We start from the raw sequence: 17,603 nt of genomic DNA, 5'->3' as shown, positions 1-17,603 counted from the left end.
GTGGACAAAATAATAGAAACACATAACAGCAGAGTGAAATAGTGCTCCACAGTCCCCAAAAGAAATGACCACACAGTTTTACATTCTAGTCTTCATGAGGCAGGATTTACTGCACTGCTGGGCTGTTGTGTTATACTCCATTAGTTTTAGTTAAGCAGTTGTACAGAAGAAACTGGTGACTGAGTGTGTGAAAACAAGAGGAAAAGGTGGGATATAAATAAGAGAGAACCAAAGGAACTGGGCTAAAATCACACCAAGAAGGCAAGGCTGGACAGGACTTTTGAAAACGCTAACATTTTCCACTTTCCTCAGAGGCTCTGGACGATTGTTCCATGAGGAAGGGCCACAGTTTCTGAATGCAGCCTCCTCAACATGCAAAAATGCTGAATCTAATCTCCCCCAAAAAAGGACAGACAAGAAACATGCAGTATTATCCAGTGCTACTGGATAGCACGTTATTTTATAATGTAGTGAGGCATACAGTGCAATCCATATATATTCATATATTCTATTGCAAACCACAGTCCACTGTACTATACTATACTATACTGTACTATATTATACTATACTATACTATACCATACTATACTACACTACACTATACTGTACTAAACTATACTATACTATACTATATGCTTATCTATCTTGTATATTACAAGTGTATGCTATTTTAATTAGCACATTCTGTATGTTTAAGTCAACTTGAATACATCTACACATATACACATGCAGTAAATTATGAATGCACTGTCTGAACCTGACAGTGATATCATCAGGATTGTCTCTGATTGTAGAAACGTTGTCGCTGCACTTAGATGTGTGTGGTAAGGCTCTGTGCAGAGCAATTATCTGTCATCCTGGCCCCACATCTGTTTGTGTGCACACACACAGATGGCTGACATCATACTAAACACCTGGATATGACTTTGATTTCTTGCCAAATAGGTGAATCAGCAGGACCGCCATTACTATGGTTATCATGCTCTGGTAATAGTGTAAATTGGAATCTGACATGTGTGTTCTCTCAGGAATTTACATGAAATAGCAGAATGTAGACTGATATGTATGTTTTATGGCACTCTGTCAGACGGCACGGTGGCACTGCATAATATAATTTATCATATGCTTTGGTACATTAGAGATTAGTGTAATAAAAAAATATGTTTACTTTTGTGTTACCTTTGATTAGAATGGTCTACGTAATCAATGACATTTTATTTAATCTGTGTGCAGGTTATAGATTTGGTAGATATTACAGCGCAGTATAAAAGTCAAGTGTTGCACATTATAGGTTGGTGCATGTTATGGCATATTGCAGTATATACTGTAATGTAGTATCCTCATAGCAACATAAAAAAATAGTGGTGTTCAGGGCAAGCCTATGTCTTGTGGAATTACTTGCGAAGATCTGTAACTATTATAACTACCATAATAAAAAAAATCCTAAACACTCAGGTGGGAGCAAAATGTCACTTTTAGAGCAAAAAGTGTGCTTAATATAGTTTTGTGTATAATGGGATTATGGGTGACTGTGGGTGGGGGGTTAATACTAGATGAATGATTGAGGGTCAAAGCGTTGCTACTTTACAAAAAAGGCATTTGCTACATGTGCACACATAGTTATCTTAAATAAGAGTTTAACTCTGTCAAATTATTGGCAGCACATGAAGAAATGTGTAAACAGCACTCTGTGTTAGGAGCCAGCACCTGAACTCATATCTAATTTCTAATTATTTATGAAGTTTGTAACTAAACCACTTAGTGTGCTGTACTGTAGATTAGCTAAAATATGTCATTTACACATTCAGGTCCACTTTACATGGAAGCCATCTTATGAACAGCAAAATTATCAAAGGAAACATTCCAGATGGTTGGCATTGTTGAGCATTCACTCTGAAAATCAATGTTTTTAGAAAGAAATGTGTAAAAAGCATGGCCACGGTGATGCTGATGTGAAGTCTTTGCTGAAAAGACATGCAAGCAGCCTTTCTTCACAGTCTGCAGTGTAGGACAGTATGGATCTGGATCCTATGCTTCTCCGTTGCTATAGGGTCTGTGGTGGGGAGATGAGGCAAGCATCAAGCCGAATGTCTCCAAATCTGATGTTTGCTCATAAGAACTGAGAGAGATTAACCATATGATGTTCCTATTATCATTTATTCATTTCTCTCCATGCTTCTCACTTCCAGCCCCATTACTACTGAGACCAGATGAAGCTGAAACGAAGATACTGGTTTCAACTTCTACTTTTCCTTTTACAGCACAGTATAATACAAGCTACGTTGTGCACAATAGTTTTGGCAAAAGAAGAACAACATAATCACGTTTTACACCGTAAGGTGTCATATTTGTGCTTATTTTGATCATTATTGTGGATTTCTTAAAATATGCAGACAAGATCCTATAAACAAGAGTTGAGTTATTTAATTAAGCATAAATCTCAACACACACTGAGAAAAGTATTAGTGGTGATGTATTAGTCTAAATATAGTATATACTAACTAAATAGGAAGTCTTTATAAAAAGAAGCGACTGAATAAGCTCAGGCTGAAGGAAAATGGTCATCTACCTGCAGAAAGAACATTCACATTCAAAGCAAATTACACATTTTAAAATGTTTGCAAGCATCATTCTAACTCAATTTAATTTAAGAAAAGGAAACCAAACGCACCTAAAAAAAATTCCTAGAAAGATATTCCAACTAATGTCGGCCTCAGTAGATGATGCTGATTCCCTTCTCACTATAAACCATAATATTACTGATGTAGTACAGTGTTTTATTCATTGGATGAATGAAGATGATCTGTCTGAATTTGTAAATCTAGTTGTAGTCTGATTCTAGTTCCTGATAAAATGCGAAAGAAACTTTCATCAAATGATATGAGTGAAGAAAACATCTATGAAACAAAGATTGTATATTTGGACATTTTGCCATGACATGGGTCTTTTCCACCATCTCCCACTTTGTGAATACGAGTTCTGTAAAGAAAAATATCAATGTGTGTTTGACATAGACAACAAATTAATCTGATATTTCACTGTTAAATAAACATTCTTTGCTATGAGCTAACATTAAACAACCCCATTAACATACCTGCTCTAATTTGAACTTTTCTAAGTTTAAACTCTATTTTAAAATTTGTATTCAAGTATTCATCTTTGAAAAAGAAAAAAAAAATCCATATTCTTAGTTTCTGGAGAATCTCTGTGTTAATAAATGACTTTTAAGTACAAGCTTCCTTCCTGGACAAGGGATTCAGACCCCCCACTCCCCCTCGCAAACCAGCCGGCTTCTTAACTTAAAACACTGAAACAGAGATGTAAGATTGCACTTTCACAGCTTTTCTCATCAATAACTCTGTTCATGGCGGAGTCCAAACGGAACGGAAGCAGTGCTGAACAAAGAGAATTCAGCCTTCCCATAGAGCATCCTCTTAAACACAGAGCTGAGATATGCAGCTCTGTAGAAGATGCACACAATTACTTCAGAGGCGGGGTGCTTTATTTACATATGCAATATGCATAAGCAAGGTTACTGTGAGGGTGAAATAACCGCCAGATAGAAGGAGAGAAACGAAGGAGGGGTTTGGTACGTGTGTGTGCGTGCATGTGTTGTATGCGAATATGTTTGTGTGTGCTGGTGATGGAGGGAGGGCGTGTGGGGTAGGCTGGGGAAGGGGAAGAGGAGGGAGAGAGTGGGGTGGGTTGGTAGTGGTGGTGGTGGGGTGGTAGGCAGAAAATTGGTGTTATCAATATTTAACCAACCCTTCCAGCATATTTATGGCAGACAATAGAGCAGACATGCAACTGTCTCATGTGAGTGGAGGTGTATTTATTACACACTGAAATAGAGGCCATAAATAGGATGTTCATTGATATATCCCCGCCACATCCGCATGGCAAGCGCAAAGAGCCCATCACTCAGTGCACCACCCTAACAGTTGATTCTTAACCCCAAAATAAAGGACAAACATATCTCCTAATTGTGTGTCATGATCTCAGAGTACATCACAAATATTCATTAGGGAGATATTTCTACATGTGGCAAGCAGATGTATGTAATTCAATCACTTTGTGAAAAAAAGGACTGAAAAAACTATGAAAAGAGGGAGAAGAAATAAAATGTCTGGAGCTTTTTTCTTTTTTTTTTCACAGACCCATGGCCTCTCAGAAAATGTTTCCATGTGTTGTGTCTGAGCACACTGAGAGCAAAGAAGGAAAACATTCTCTCCTCCAAACCACATGCAACAGATTCTTTCTGAAGCCAAATAAATCTGCCCTGTGTTTCAGATCATGTGACACTTTTTGCGCTTTGTGTTATTCCCAACATATCCTGTTTCAACCCCCTCCCACAACTATTCCAACATGCACGCACACATACGCGTGCACATCCAGAGTTTCCATTTCCTGTGCGTAAGATCACCTGTACAGACAGAATGGCGTGCTTCAGTGCGACATGCTCGGGCAGGAAAACAGGAAAGGGAGTTCAAGGGTGTCCAACATGAAATACTCAGAGTTAGGGGAAACCCAGAGCTCATGGCAGAACTCCAGTTTCTGAAGACAGTAAGTAAAGTTTTTTTTTTTTTTTTTTGCTTTAGCGTTGACAATATGAGCTCTACTTTTGTTTGTGTGAAAATGTTACAGAGGTGTTCAACATCTTAGTACAAGTTCTCAGTATACAGTATGTTAATGGGCTCATGCTCCAAATGTGTTTTGCACTTTGAGTTGTTTTGAAATATGTTTTTTTTTTGATGAGAAGATTTACACCACTCAATTAACTATATGAGGAATATGCTGCTATAAGAACAGATAGTTGACGCCCTGACCTTTATAAATACTTAGATTTCTAAAAGCTTATTCGAAAACCTAAATATTGGTTCATAATATGGAGTTATCATCCAACACAGTGTTGGCATTACAATGTAATCCAGCACTAATTTGTGATTGTCTGGAAGGGATTTTCACTATTTTCATTGTTTTACTTTAGTACATGTAATGATTCAATATTGTAATATATAGTCTGAAGATAATTTTGAATTGTGGTTTATTTTTAGCCCATTTTGAATGTGTATGTTGTATTTTCAATATATTTTCTATGCCTACAGACTTTTTAGGAAAATAAAGGTGGCCTATAATTTGAGAACCATACCTGTGGTTCACAGGCCTTTTTGTTTAATGTCAACATCCATCCATTATCTATACTGCTTATTGCTAGGGGTCGGAGGCCAGGGGGGTGGGGTGGGGCTGGAGCCAGTCCCAGCTGACACTGGGCTGAGGGTGGGGTCTACCCTGGACAGGTCACAGGTCTATCACAGAGCAGACACATACAGAAATACAAAACAACCATTAATGCTGATACTCAGTTTTGAATCACTAATTTACCTAAATGCACGTCTTTGGCTTGTGGCTGAAAGCCAGGGAACTTGGAGGGAACCCACGCTGGAAGAACCAAACCAAGACCCATTTTTGCTGTCAGGTGACGGTGCTACCCACTGCAACACTATGCTGCTCCAATGTTGACATCGACATGCTCAATAGTAAAATATAGTTTAGTATATATATATATATATATGTATAAACAATATAGTTTTGCCCAAAGGTAAGACACTGTAAGCATCACTGTTACTGCAATGACCCAAAGTTATGGTTGTATGTCAATTTAATGTTTTAAATCCTGGAAATGCTTTTTTAATGTTGTTTGAAATTAAACATTAAACAAGCTTATTTCCCTAAAGTGCTGAACTGTTCCTTTAAGTATTCTATACTCTCTGGACATACACTACCAATTGTTGGTAATTTTTTTCCCCCTTTCTAATTCCCTCCATAAGTTTTACTTAGCACGTACTATTGTTACCTTGTTGTTCTTGTTATATGTGACATGCCATACTGATCAATTGCCCCTGTTCTCAGTGGGGTAACACACGGTTCCCCTGTGCATCTGACAGCCATCCCTACCCCATTTACTGTCAAATGGGCTCTGCTCTCTTTGCCTGAGCTCAGATGCAGATTTATGCCAGAGCAATGCCTGTTCTTGCATATTAGATGAAAGCCTTGTTTGCATATACCCGCTCTCTCTCTCCCCCCCTCCTCTCCTTACCTCTTTCCCCCTCTTTCTCTCTCTTCCTTTTTTCTGAGGCGTCACTTTAATATGTATGCAAATGGGCTGCGCTCCACGGGCAGATATGTGTGGAGTCCTGTCCTGCAGTCAGGAGGTGTAGGAGAGATTGTGTTTGTATTTATGAGGCATGGGCCTTGCCGCTCTTGGGAGAGAAAATTCTGCGAGTAGTGTGGTGGAGGCTCTGCAGTGCAGGCAGAATGCAGATATGCCAATAACAGAGGTCATGGTTGTCACTAATGATAAGAGGAGACAATTAGACAATAGCATAGCTGTAATGTAACTCCCCCTTAAAGCCTCTTACACACACATGCACACACACGTACACAAACAAACAAACAAACAAACACACAAGCCTTCCTGCTGTGGCATGAAGCGGGCGAACAGGCTGAAGAGGAGACGCTTCTTCTGGAATGTTCCATATATTGCACCAGCTCCTCTCCTCAGCTCTGCCTGACCTGGATTGGGAATCCTGGGTGATTGGTGTTGGTATAAGACCAATCTATTGATCCCCTAGCATCTCTCCGGGGGGTGAGGATCACTGTCAGGGGCTGAGGTAGAGGAGACAAGGTGACAAGGTCAGGTCTCCCATCACAGAGGCACCCTTAACCCATTTCATCAGTCTGATGCTTCCCAGACAGGCCTCAAAAGCCTGTGATCAATAATGTCTCAGCAGTATTAGAAACAGCGATAAATAATAATAGCACCCAGCATGTGGCTTGTATTATATTTATTTTAGCATGTGTTGTGAACAATTTCCTGACAGCTCATTTCCCATTCACTTGAATGAGAAAGTCCTTTCAGACGCTTAGACCTCACAGTATGTATCACAAAATCACAGGAAATATCCCGTTTCATATAAAAGGAACTTATTTCAGATGTGTATCGTAAAAGTGTTGGCAAAAAAAAGAAAAAGGACAGAAAATAACAATGAATGTCTGATATTATGTTCAAGACATAATAATATCTTGGCTTGGTGCCAATCAATGATCTACTAACGCAACACACACACACATGCTCACCCAGAGAGAGAGAGAGAGAGAGAGAGAGAGAGAGAGAGAGAGAGAGAGAGAGAGAGAGAGAGAGAGAGCTGTGCACAAATCAAATGTCTGTTTCCTCCCTCTCTCTTTTTCTCTTTTCCTCTCTCTTCTCTCTCTCTCTCACACACACACACACATCCCCTTCCTCCATCATGAATAAACCATACTGTGTCTATGAGTCATATACCACCCCCACATCCCTCTCTAACCCACTCCCCCTATTTGCCGCTGCTAGAGTAAAAACGCTAATTAACGTGATGGCTAGCTCCAGCTCCTGTCAGCAGCTTGTGGGGGCCTCTCAACCAGCCAGGCTCCACTGGTCTCTGGTTTTAGCAGCTCTCTCCCCAGCCGCCATCTCTGGAGAACCGGGGGCCCCTCATTCATATTCAGCCCCAGTCACAGGCACCTGGAAGCAGGCAGCACCATCACCACACAACCCCCATAGTGTCTGTCACCAGCCCCCCAGTCGAGCCCACCTCCTGTCATTGCTGGATCACCCCCCCACTGCTGATAAAAGACACCCACAAACCCACCCATTTACCCCCCCACACCCCCACCCCACACACAAAATTATACCATTTTCTCAAACTAGATTCCAATTGGTATACAGGCCCAAACTGAAAAAACTCCATTTAAGAGATGTGGGAGCTAGAAACTCCATCTAGGAGATGACACAACCCAACTGATGGGTTGAATCACCCAACGGTGAAGAGAGAGGGAGAGGAAGAGGGAGGGAGAGAGAAAGAGGAAGGGAGAGGGAGAGAGCGAGAGAAAGAGAGGGAGAGGGAGAGAGAGTGAGAGGCAGACGGAGAGGGAGAGAGAGTGAGAGAGAAAGAGAGGGAGTGGGGGAGAGAGTGAGAGAGAAAGAGAGGGAGTGGGGGAGAGAAAGAGAGCGAGAGAGGGACAGAGAGTGAGAGAGAGAAAGCGAGGGAGAGAGGGAGTGAGAGAGAGGGAGAGGAGCTGCGAGCCTTGGTGGACTAGCTCTGTAACCATGACAACGCAGCCGGGAGAGCAAGAAACAGGAACATACAGAATCTGTTTCTGCTGAGACTTGCACATGTGGCACAGAACTGCTTTTCCTCTGAGAAAAAATGAAGGGTGTGTGTGTGTGTGTGTGTGTGTGTGTGTGTAGGCCCTTATGAAACATACATGCCTGCTACCTCTCCAACCAAACTCACTCGCCTGCCCCAGTCACTGAGTGACTCACAACACAAAAGATATAATGGTGAAGCTGAAGCACACCACCCAGTGTTTAGTGGCAAGCTTTTGTATTTTTCCTCCCCCTACTACTGAGTATGGTCGAACAAGAGCTAACACACAAGCTATAAAGGCGAGAGAAGGCGAGATTTTCCCTCTGCTGCCGTTGTTTTTGCCTGTTTTCCTTCCCTGCGCCTCTCTGCCGCTCCCCTTCTGCCTGTCTGTCTTTTCTCTTTCCTCCTGCTCCCTCTTTCTACAGGCTCAGTCTAACCTCCCCCTCCCCTTTCCTCAAGGGAATAAAGGTCGTAACGCAAATGATTACTCAAACCCGAGTTGCCATAGAAACGCAGTCATGTGACTAGAGCAGGCATGCATAGACCACAACAAAGAGGTGGATCAGGAACCAGCGCTGGAAAGAGCTGTAGCTTGACTTACTGGTGCCTCAGTGCATTTCACTCAAATTCAGGCTTTTAAAAATAGGCGAGCAGCATGAAACGCAAGGGGGAGAAAAAGCAGAGAAAACGACACTGAAAAGAGCCAGGACGGGAGGCTGTAATGAATCTAGGCTGTAACACTGCAGTGTGCCATATACTCTAGCATACACTAGCATACCAAGGGTGTGTCCTATTCATCATGTCCTTCTTGGAGGCAGAGCTCAGGCGCCAGTTGTCTGGAATTTCTGTGAAATGGCGTCAGTTGTAGAAATGTAGAGGGTGGTGGATTTGTGTGCCTTAAAATAGGAGTTGAAGTGTGGAGCCGTAACTTTTTGCTGTGCTACACTTTCAGACAATTCCCCCTTCAAAAATCAAAACCAGACATGCGTTGATATTTGCATGTAACAGTCCGGTAACTTGACTTATTGGAGCTACTTCTTCCGTTCTATCCAAAAAGACTAGAAAACCACAGACATGGAGGCTCAACAAAAAAACTACCTCCATGTATTTAAGCACATTTCATCGTGGTAGCTTGAAAAATATGCACAGAAGTGGACAAAAAAGTATTTCATTCAATTTAATCACAGCAAATTTATATCTTAAAATAAATAAATATATATATCGAGCAAACAACCAATAAACAACCTAAATCTGATCTTACGGCCGGTGAACAGTCAGTGTGTGGCAGTCTTAAAGAGGAACCAACACCTGGAGCAGAATGAGACGGTGGCCTGCCCCAACAGGATTCAGTTATCCTGCATCCAGTCCACCCCCACTGAGATTAGTCCTGTGCCCTGGGTGAACCCGACGATCTCCGACCATCCCTCAACTGACAGACCAACCGACACCCCCACAGCACACACAAGCACACACACACGCCCAGCCAAAGCTCCACATTGAAAAGTGTCTCAGCCCAACAATAATCTCACAGGGGATCAGATATGTTGTATGGAAACCAACAGAAGTGCAGAATACGTTGACATCTAGTGAGAATTAGCATTCTCCTCTTAGCATTAGCAGACATTCATTCTGGTGAGCTCCATCAACACTGGTGGAGCAAGAGGACGGGGTGCATTTTTTTCTGATGAAGTCACCACATCTGTGGTTATGAACACTGTGTTTCAATGTCTACGTTCTTTTTCACTCTTTCTCCTTCTCCTTCTCCCTCTCCCTCTCCCGCTCTCTCTCTCTCTCTCTCCCACACATGGACAAAATCCATGCTTGTCTTCACACCACCAAACACATACAGAGCAGTATGCAGACATACAGGCGAACACCCAGTCTAAAGGGGTGCGGGCGCGCAGCATGACCCCCTCACTGACTGCTGGCCATTTCTCTCCAAAGTCCACCTCAACTCCCATGAGGTCTCAGGCAGCAGATGAGTGTTCAGTGATGTCTGCAATTATCCCGTGTCTAGACAACGTCTAGTGTGAGACAAGGAGATGCACATTCTACACGGGCTCTGCTCAATAGAAGAAAAGGCCTGGAACAGACCACAATGCCTTTCAGTTGGTGACGTGGTGGTTAATGAAAAGGTTAGGGCCAGACTAGGAGCTCAGCCAACAAGCTCAGACGTAAACAACAACAAAAAAAATAAATAAAATAAATATAAAACATTTGGGAATGATCCGTAGGTTTTCTAAATAAAATGAAAATTAATCTCTACAGCTCCTGGTGGGAAACATGCAGTAGAGTCTCTTTTTTTTCTGCTTTAATTTTTATTTTGCAAACAAAAATCCAAGGCATCTTTCTGTTAAGAATGTATGACTAAAATTAGCTAATCATGTTTTGGGTCATTTCAAAGCTTCTTCAGAACATGTCTTTCTTTCTCTCTAAGTACATATATATATATATATATATATATGTGTGTGTGTGTATGTGTGTCCTGCATTCATTTTTAGAAGTATGACATGAATGAAACATCCATATTCAGTCTGTGGATGTCATGAGAATGGATGGCTAGTAATTTGGTTGAGTCAAACCGTAAACATTAGAAAACACTATCTAAAGAGAAATAATATATTGGAAGATCAAAATGCAGCAAGAAAGTTGCGGAGTTACATACAAATCATATTATGTAACAAGTTAGTCCATATTAAAATATGTTATTAAAAGTTTTTTGTTGTTTTTTTTTTATAAATCAGACAGTCTTGAGCTGTCCTTTTGAGATTTGAGAGTTTAGCTTTAAATATCAAACTTTGTAGTAACTATCACCTTATTAGGATCTAATTTTGAGATAACGAGAGGCTGATTTGAAGAAAATAAAAGCACCTCAAAACAAGCAAAATGACGTCGAAACTTGAAGTGAAGGTTGAAAGATACAATGGGTTGCAGTGAAAGAAAAGGCTATGAGAGAATGAGCAGGTGTGGTGGGAAAGACCCATGGGCTTCAGGGAGAGAATAGATCAATAACTAATTTCAGTACCAAGCTTCACTCGCACAGTTTTCCAATAAATGCTGGATGGAGAGTACTGGCTTAGCCCTCCCCCCACTATCTCTATTCTATCACCTTCTACAAGCAGGGATTGGACTCTGTGGAAGAAGGCTGTTTTTTTTTCCCCAGCATTGCGATTGTTGGCTGCGTGGATTATGCTCCTACAGCTAATGTATTGTATAAATGTAATCCAACATTCCCATTTCCATTTCCATGTGTCCTCCGTGAGTGCTCCCACTACCATACCACATACGCCGTGTCTGTATCTTTAAACATTTTTTTCCCCTCTCTCACAGTTGTACCTCCTGCAGCCCCTCTCCCTCCCTCTCTCCCTCATTCGACCAAGGCCAGTGTTGAGGTTTTGTCAAGCCTATGCAGGGAGATTCAGACAGACAGGAGAGTGAAGCGTGTGTCATGCAGGGCTGCTGCTGCTGCTGCTGAGGCTCTTCTCCTCAGAGGCTGTGACCTAGATAACCAAGAGGAGCTGGAGCGCCTGCAAGCCTTGGAGCCACTCCAGCTTCAGCAATGTCAGGAAGGGGTTAGTTGTGTAACACAATGTCCTATTTAGTTTGCTCGTCACACACATGGATGCAAACACATATGTACCCTATGGTGCTCCTGTGCCTTCGTAGTATGCTTCTTTCAGGGGCTGTTTGCTTTATTGCCATAGGTGAAATATGAAGGAAAAAACTAAACAAAACAAGAAGGGGACCCCAAATTCACTAGAAATGAAATATATTGTGCATTAAGAATACTTGATGGAAAATTTCATAGCAGGTACATTATGTCCAGGTTAAACCATGTCAAAACATCTACAGGCACGGTCCTCCTGCAGTGTTATGCCATTTTATTCCTGCTTCTTTATTCCAGCATCCCCTCAATGGATGTATGGTGTATCCACATGACTATAAGACAAACATATAGCACCAATTATTCCCTTTTAACAGGTAGCCGATGAGTGCAAGAGTCATGTTCAGTGCTGCACTGCCACTACCTGGTTAGCTCAAAACAGTAATCTGTTGACAAACAAAAATGATGTCAATGTGGATTTACTGGGCATACATGTGAGGACATTGTAGGCGCCTATTTCACTGTGCTGTCTTCATTATATGGTAGAAGATACACAAATTCCACAATACCACACCATCATGTTGAGGAGATAAAATATAGATGGATCTCACTGCGCTTGAACAACTTTAATAGGCAACACTGAGAATAACTGAGTCTTTGACCCTAGCTACTGAGCTGCTTTTCATATGCAGGAGCAACACTGCCATCTGGTGGCCTTTATATTGCGTTGCAACATCGTTTACACTAATTTGGTTCACTCAAATTGACTGGAATTTAACCACAACACTCGACGACTGAAATACTTATTTATATACAAATAGATTTGTATGTTGAAATAAACTTAAACCTATTTGTAAATCTGAGAATACACACAATGAGATGAGTCAACATAGGCCTCAATGGTTTTGTTAGGCTTGGCTTTAGACATTTTACTCAAATTAATTCAGGTTTGTTAGTCTTTCATTGGAGAGGACCAGGTGAAGAAAAAATTAGGCAGTGGGTCACACAGTCAGTGTTGGCTCTGCTGGGGCTTGAAGCAGCCCCAACCAGGTCTGGGGGTATACGTGTGCTCAGGGAGAAGAAAGTTTTTCAGTCTGTCCGGTAATGGCAAGGCCTTGACTCTGTCTTCCAGTGGCCAGGGCTGTAGGTGGTTCCTTATAAATGCTCTACAAAGGCATCGCAAAGCAGAAGGGCTTGCTTCGTGGTCTAGTACCCGGCTGTGCAGGTCAACTAGAGCCTGAGCATATGGGTGAGGGTCCTGACCAGGTACAGGGAGCTGTAGCCTCAGAGGCAGATGCAGGTTAGGGAGGTTCACCCTCGCTAAGTCAAGCAACAGCTCAGCTTGCTCGAAGAGCTCGGAGGCATGACTCTGATCGGAGCACTGCTCCAGGGCTGTTTGGAGCCGCTGGAAAAGAATGCTATAACCAGACCAACAGGAGCCACCGTGATAGGAGCAAACCAAGGAGGCTCCACTCTGCATTAAGAGCACAGCCAGAGGAAAGAGGTGGTCAAAGTGCTCCAGGCTCGTCTGCGTCAGTGAGGGCTCCCCATCCTCGCCCAGACAGCAGCTGGGGTCTACACCGTGAGCCAGCAGTAGCTGTGTGGTTTTCAGGCAGAAGTCACCAATTGCAGCAGCGTCCTCTGCATTTGCCTCCAGGGCTTCCTTAACCAGAAACACCAGCGAGGACTCAACTGTTTCACCGTCTACTGTAGCAGCATTCACATCAGCTCCTGCAGTGAAGAAAGCATCCCGAAGAGACACATTTTTGACCAAATCTATATTCAATAAACTATTTCGCCATTAATATTTTCGTGTTGTTTAGATAGATAAATAGACACTTTATTAATCCTGAGGGAAATTTTATGGCACTGAGAATATTTAGATCACTTTTATTCTCTGGTATAGCTCCAGTTCTGAAAACACTGGGTTTTATATTTACCATAATGCGCCTTTCTTTAAAACCTTCTGACTACCAACACCATGATGGCTTTCTGTCAGAAATTTGAAGCGTCACGGCTAAAATACAACACACTCATTACATCATTATGACATCATTTTTTTGACAAAGCTCCCCCTCAGCCATAAAAGCCCTTACACAACTTGATGAGTACTCAATGTGACAAGAGACAGATCTCCATGTGGTAAAACAGCATCTTTCATTGAGGTCTGTGTTGAATGTGATTTAAGTCTCCTTTTTGATAAAAATGAGAAATCATGAGATCTAAGGGGAACGCTGGAATAGTTAGGACTCACTTCAACCCATATATAATGTTGTAGCTGGCAACGTCCTGCAACTCTTTTTGTAAAGAATATTAATCTCATCGGCTTGAATAAATATTCAGGCCTCGTTGTGGCTCTGTGGCTGCAGGGCTGGGGTACACTTGTTGTAAACATCAAATAAATATGAAGGCATGGTGGATGAAAAATGACTGAGGATACTCTTACGTCAAGACAAATTCTTAAACCTCAATATACTGCAACTATTGTGTGCACATATCTTAGCCTGAAACCACTGGGAAACCCATTTAAACCTAAATGCACATGCAAGTATACATTACCACCAAGTTCCCAAATGTAGTTCTTTAACTTTGATTGTGTTTCTAAATAGCCAAAACTGGACGAGAAGTTGAAGAGGATGAATGAGGTTTTGCAGTCTGTACCTCTCTGGAGGAGAAGCTGGATGTTTTCTGTATTGTGCACCGTGAGTCCGTCACTGCTTGCCAAGGCATGGAGCAAAGGTGTTTTCCCTTTGGAGACAAAAACCAATAGATCTGTTTTTAGAATGAATATATGAGTAACTCTGTTGAGTTCAAGCTAAGTATTGTAAATTTACCATGTTTATCCCTTGCATTAACTTCAGCACCTAGGTCCAGCAGGGTCAGCAGGCAGGACAGTCTCTCTGACTCCTCACTGGCAAGATCCAAGGGACTGCTCTCATGGATCTACCAAAACACAAATGAATGTAAAAAAGAGACCAGGAGAGGGTTCATTGACAACAAGAGATGACATAGATGGCTGTTTTTTTAAGTTAGACAGTTGCCTCACCCTGTCCCTCTTTTCAATGTCTGCTCCATGCGCGACCAGCAGCCGAACCATATTCGGCCTGTTCCGCAACACTGCTATATGGAGTGGATTGTAGTATGATACTGGGTCTGAACCGTGAAAAACAGACAGATATATTCAACAAAATTACTATTGATCACAGAGAGGAAATGTAAATTAGATGGACGCAAGATTTACGGTGACTCTATTTTCTTTAAATGAATTTGGGCAGACCAACACAACTCTCTATGGGCAGTGGGTTTGGGGGATCACCACATGGAACAGAACTGCTCATATTTCTCTATTATTTAGGCATTATTAGCATTTCCCAGATTGAGCCACTATATGTTTTTTCCCCATATACATGGACTTGCTCCAGCATAGTGCCTGTTGTTTTCCACGAAGCCTATCAAGCATATGAAATTGTACAAAAATGAAAAGAAACTTATGCAGTTTGCATGCTTTCTGGAAGCATTTGTCGGAGCTAACTTTCTATAAGGAGGCACTGAAAAAATGTGAAAGATGAATGAAGCAGCCTGTGCATGGATCCCCTAATTATGTCCCTGGGGGGGGTGTATTTCCACAACCACCAGAGGTCACCACAGCAGAGCTTGGCTGTGCCTTGGCAAGTTTCCAATGCAGTTTGCAAAGAGGAAAATTATCCCTCAACTATATATGTGTGACAAGTTGCTCATTAAATATATGCAGTTACTTGTGTAAAGCGAGAAAAAAAAAAAAAAAAAACAGGCACACTTGTGTGTTATCTGTCATTAAATGTTCTGTATAAACTGAGAGCAAAAATAATTGTTCATGTAGCAGCTGGGGAGCCATCATCACAAACACAAAAACATTTGAAACAAGATGGTTGTTAAAAAACTAATTACTTTCCACACTCTTCACTCTGTGAAAAAAGTTCCACTTTGAAAATAACTTGTTACACCTAGTAAACCAATATGACAAAGTTTGAGAATCACGTGTCACTATCATTCTCTTTCAAATTGAAATCTGTGCGCTATTATATTCCAGGTTGTTAACTCTTTTTTGTTGTGAGACATGTATTTTCACACGCAGCCATGATTAAAATTAACATGGTGGTGACGGATGTGTCAGCATCTGTCTGAAACATCCAACTGCAATTACAATTCTAATATGTGTAATAACTGCAAACGCATGATTGGCCCTGAACTTGTAAATTGAAGTGGACATTTAAAGATACACCTCATCTTCCTGAACCTGGCGAAGGATAACAGTAGAAAACAACAAACAACTTTTTTTGTGATTCCACAGTGTATAAATTCAGTGCGAAGTTAAGTAAAGCCAAGTAAATAATCATAATTTCCAAACAAGCCATCTCAGACAGAGAAATCCCAAATAATTACTCACCTTCAAAGTTTAAATAAGCTCCATATCGTAGAAGGATTTCAGCTGCAGAGACCTGTCCCCTCTCTGCCACTTTAAACAGAGCATAGCTGATGCCTTCAACGAACACCTCTGACTGGGACTCTCGCTCCAGAAGCTCAATTAGAGAACTGCACAGACCAGATTCATCGTCTGGGCTTCTGGTTCTGTATACAGGAACAGAGAGCAGGAGTTCAAGTGTTGGCAGCTGCCAGCATTTCAACCAGAAAACGACTACAAACAAACTGCAGCTGAAAATGAAGTTAAAAGTAGAAGCTATCTTTTGATTTGAGCCAACTTCATTGTTATTGCAGGGCTGCAGTTTAGCATCTACATCCACAGCGAGTTTTATACCTAAAATAAATCAAATATGAACAGCACCAAATGACTGTTGTAAAACCTTGAAATAACCTATCCCCTCAGCGACAAAACGTAAATGCTGCAGCTCCGCACCTGTCCGCCTGACGGACAGCGTCTCCTTCGTCCACACCGACTACGCACATCACAGCGTCCACCAGCGGCTGGTACTCGTAAATGATCCTTCTGAACCCATGGAGGAAAGGCATGGCTCCGCCGCTGGCCTGAGGTAACACAAACACAAGGCTGATCACCCCGGCGTGTGTCCGCGTCAGGCAGAACAACTGTGTTATCGGGAGCTTCTGTTATCTCCCGACTTCAGATGACAAATGAAAAGCAACCGGCGGCGCTATGCTAGCCAGCTAAGCTAAACGTTTATAGCGCTTTTCATGTTATACTTTTTATCACAACAAAGGAAACCATATCGTCTACATGCTAAATGTCGCAGTCTGCTGTCGTTCATCTGTTAAATTGTGAATTGTTGGGTGTTTGAGAGAAATTACTTCCAAAGGGGAAAGTTATACTCAGACACTCACGCCAGCCGTTTTCCTTCTAAACAGGAAAGACCCACCACGCCCACATCGGTCCGACCCTGTTCTCATTCCCCTAAGAAAGCGCAGTGGCGCTGGAGGGTTCCTGCTTACCATAATAATCCGTCATAATACACGATGAATTTATATTAATTTGTGTGAATCAATTTTGATGAAGGAACAGTGAAAATATTCCTTAATTATAGTTCTAATCGGTAGTGGAAGAAGTGACTCGCTTTCCAGATAATATTTTTCAAGTGCAAGTAACAATACTGAAATATAAGAAAATTCCGGTAAAGGTCTTGTTTTCAAAATCTGTCCCACGCAAAGGTAAAAAATGTACTTTAAATATGCATTATTGCTGTCGTCGTTATACATTAAAATTTCTGAATAATTAATATAGAGCTAGAAGAGGTACAGTACCTCACTATTGTGTTTGGTTTAACCTTTTTCTATATATGTTTACATACAGGTATAAATCTAAT

At 41.6% G+C, this 17,603-nt stretch overlaps 1 protein-coding gene across 2 annotated transcripts; it reads right to left on the bottom strand.

Moving 5' to 3' along the window:
* Positions 1–11,758: 11,758 nt before the first annotated feature.
* asb6 (ankyrin repeat and SOCS box containing 6) lies at positions 11,759–17,161 on the bottom strand. 2 transcript variants are annotated; one of them, XM_029510900.1, is made up of 7 exons: positions 17,125–17,161; positions 16,685–16,812; positions 16,217–16,398; positions 14,837–14,943; positions 14,625–14,733; positions 14,452–14,538; positions 11,759–13,521 (listed from the first exon to the last, which is right to left on the bottom strand). In XM_029510900.1, exons 2-7 carry the CDS (start codon positions 16,795–16,797, stop codon positions 12,800–12,802), a joined length of 1,320 nt encoding a protein of 439 aa, XP_029366760.1. In that variant the 5' UTR covers positions 16,798–16,812; positions 17,125–17,161; the 3' UTR covers positions 11,759–12,799. The 2 variants fall into 2 exon arrangements, with proteins under 2 accessions (XP_029366760.1, XP_029366761.1); XM_029510901.1 differs by having other exon boundaries at positions 17,092–17,155.
* Positions 17,162–17,603: the final 442 nt, after the last annotated feature.

The sequence above is a fragment of the Echeneis naucrates genome, chromosome 9 (genome assembly GCF_900963305.1).
Source record: "Echeneis naucrates chromosome 9, fEcheNa1.1, whole genome shotgun sequence".
Taxonomy (NCBI): Eukaryota; Metazoa; Chordata; class Actinopteri; order Carangiformes; family Echeneidae; genus Echeneis; species Echeneis naucrates.
Note: the sequence above shows the minus strand (reverse complement) of the source record. Positions and strands in the feature narration are given on the sequence as shown.